The 2,263-nt window shown below is 41.4% G+C and overlaps 2 protein-coding genes across 2 annotated transcripts in view; one reads left to right on the plus strand and one right to left on the minus strand.

Annotated features, from left to right (window-relative positions):
* T265_01729 (hypothetical protein) overlaps nt 1-2,263 on the minus strand; it is a gene marked incomplete at both ends in the record, with an annotated part of 31,031 nt that overhangs the window by 8,082 nt on the left and 20,686 nt on the right. The gene's annotated exons all lie outside the window — the stretch shown is intronic.
* T265_01728 (hypothetical protein) overlaps nt 921-2,263 on the plus strand; it is a gene marked incomplete at both ends in the record, with an annotated part of 11,336 nt that continues 9,993 nt past the window's right edge. Inside the window, 2 exons of the mRNA XM_009165818.1 lie at nt 921-1,002; nt 1,166-1,310. Of these exons, the coding sequence (XP_009164082.1) occupies nt 921-1,002; nt 1,166-1,310 (227 nt within the window). The remainder of the gene's footprint in view (nt 1,003-1,165; nt 1,311-2,263) is intronic.

Below are 2,263 nucleotides of genomic sequence, written 5' to 3' on the forward strand. Positions count from 1 at the left end.
CAGAAATGAAAATGGATTTGAAGACCAGAGAGAAAAAATGGCAGCGCCCAGCATATAGAGGGTCGCCTTGCTACAATTTCCTCCGGTTTATCAAACTTTCTGTTCGTGGAAACTCGAGGAAATTGTTTTGGATTGACGTGCTGATTTTCAACATTTGAATCAGCCTGCAGTTACGTCACGATACTGTGACAGAGTGACCAATCTACCACCTATTGAGCCATGACCACTGATGAACCAAGAATTTCTCTATGAAGATAGGTTGTGATCAGTAATTATTTGTGTGTTTACATTATGCCTACAATCGGAATACAAATATTATTGTTCCATACTGTTAACTCTGGTTCATACTTCCGCTCTTTGATAATGACGCGACTTCCGGCAAGTCTGCCTGCGTTCCAGTAATCTTTTAAAAAAAAGGGCTTTCTGAAGAAAATCCAGTGTTTGAAGTAATCCAAGATGTCGCTCTTCTATAGAATCCTCTTTTGAAGTGCTATACGGGTGATGATTCTATCCTTGAAAATGATTCAGGTTTTGATACCCACTAAATCTGGTCTCTGCTGGATATGTGCGGAAATTTTTCAACTAGTTCGACTGTCATCACACGGCTAATTCATAAGGGTAACCGAAGATTAATTGTACAGCAACCGCAAATGGATATCGTAAGAGCTGAGAATTTCAATCGACAAATTTGTACTATTGCAAACAGCCAATTGAAATCGTTTTTTGAGGCCAAATAATTTGGTTTGGGAAACTCAGATGCTGTATTGTGTCTGGAGAACAAACCAGCTGGTGCATATCAGTACCTTCCTTATTTCTCTACCATATTCAACGTTTCTCATCTATACCTCAACATGTGTTGCTCTGAATATTTACCCACTGCTTGTATGTTTCAGTGAACTTTGATTCTTTTCGCTTCAAGGATGATCTGGCAGTCGCTGCTATGCCTCATTTTATATCTTTCCCAGCATCCCGTCAGATGTTTTCCGCCCAGTTCGCTGATACGTAAGTTAAATCGGTTTCCCGTCTTCCAAGATAGTCACTAGTTTGTCATACAATTACCCGGCTCTGATGAGACACAGAGTTGTTGGTCAACGGTACTATTGGAAAAGAAGACGACCTTCGCTGCGGAGATATTTATCAGAAAATGCTGACTGAATAGTTACAGACTATTGGACAGGGAGCAAAACTCTCATATGCATCTTGTTTACAAAATTGAATATCCATGTTCTCCTTGAACGCATCTTGCTGAACTTCCCTGGATATTCATTCACTGTTGCTCAGATGCAAGCAAATGCGACTCCACATATTCCGTAATAGACCTCACTTTTCAAGAGACCCAAGGCGGACTTACGAGAAAACATACTACTCGCATGCCCTCCATCACTAGTATCACCGTTACACCATCAGTTTAATGATTGATTCATCATCATCATCGTTGACAACAACACCAGTTGTGGACACTGGTGTCAAAACAACGCCATTTTATATATAATGGAAAGGAAAAAAGCAGGATACAGAGAGGACACATGAGCTAGCCAACCACAAAACTCTGAGATGCCTAAACATTTGACATTCAGTCAGGCCAGCTGGATAGAATTTGACAGCATGAACACCACTCACGGCTAGCCGCTATATCTTTCAGTGTTCCCACTCAAGCACAGGGAGGGTCACGTGGACCACACTCTGGATTACAAACAGCATCAACAGCACACGAGCGTTCCATGTCCATTTCAGTCCACCTCTAGGTTTTCACCGCTTCCAATAAGGCACAGAAAACAATTCGGTATGCATAACATGGTTCATTCACCTGAGGTTGCACTCTGGATGTATTCTTTGACAAAAGTATCCTCTGCCTCAACAAAAAACATCTGATTATTCATTGCCGATTACAACTATAGTACTGAGACGTCATTGGTCAAAGACACGAATGTTGATCACTGCCTATCCCATACTTACTCTCTAGATTGTTTAACAAACACCACCCTTTCTGTTTCGGTGTATGCAATCCACCTTTTGTCTTTGTGGTGCCTTTGCGCTTCGTTTGATTTAACTCCGGTTCCAAAGACCCAAGCAAGAGACCTACCTGTCTATCACAACTATCGTATTAAATGATTGAAGCTTTGCTCCAAACAGCAAGAACGGTATGCTTGCTCGTAGGAACTACGGATGGATCAACCGGTACGAATGGGCTTAAAAATGTCAGTTCAATGAGTCTATGCTTTTAAAACGACGATGTTATCGGTTACTGGTTTCATGCGAAGAC

The sequence above is a fragment of the Opisthorchis viverrini genome (assembly GCF_000715545.1).
Source record: "Opisthorchis viverrini unplaced genomic scaffold opera_v5_19, whole genome shotgun sequence".
NCBI classification, from domain to species: Eukaryota; Metazoa; Platyhelminthes; class Trematoda; order Opisthorchiida; family Opisthorchiidae; genus Opisthorchis; species Opisthorchis viverrini.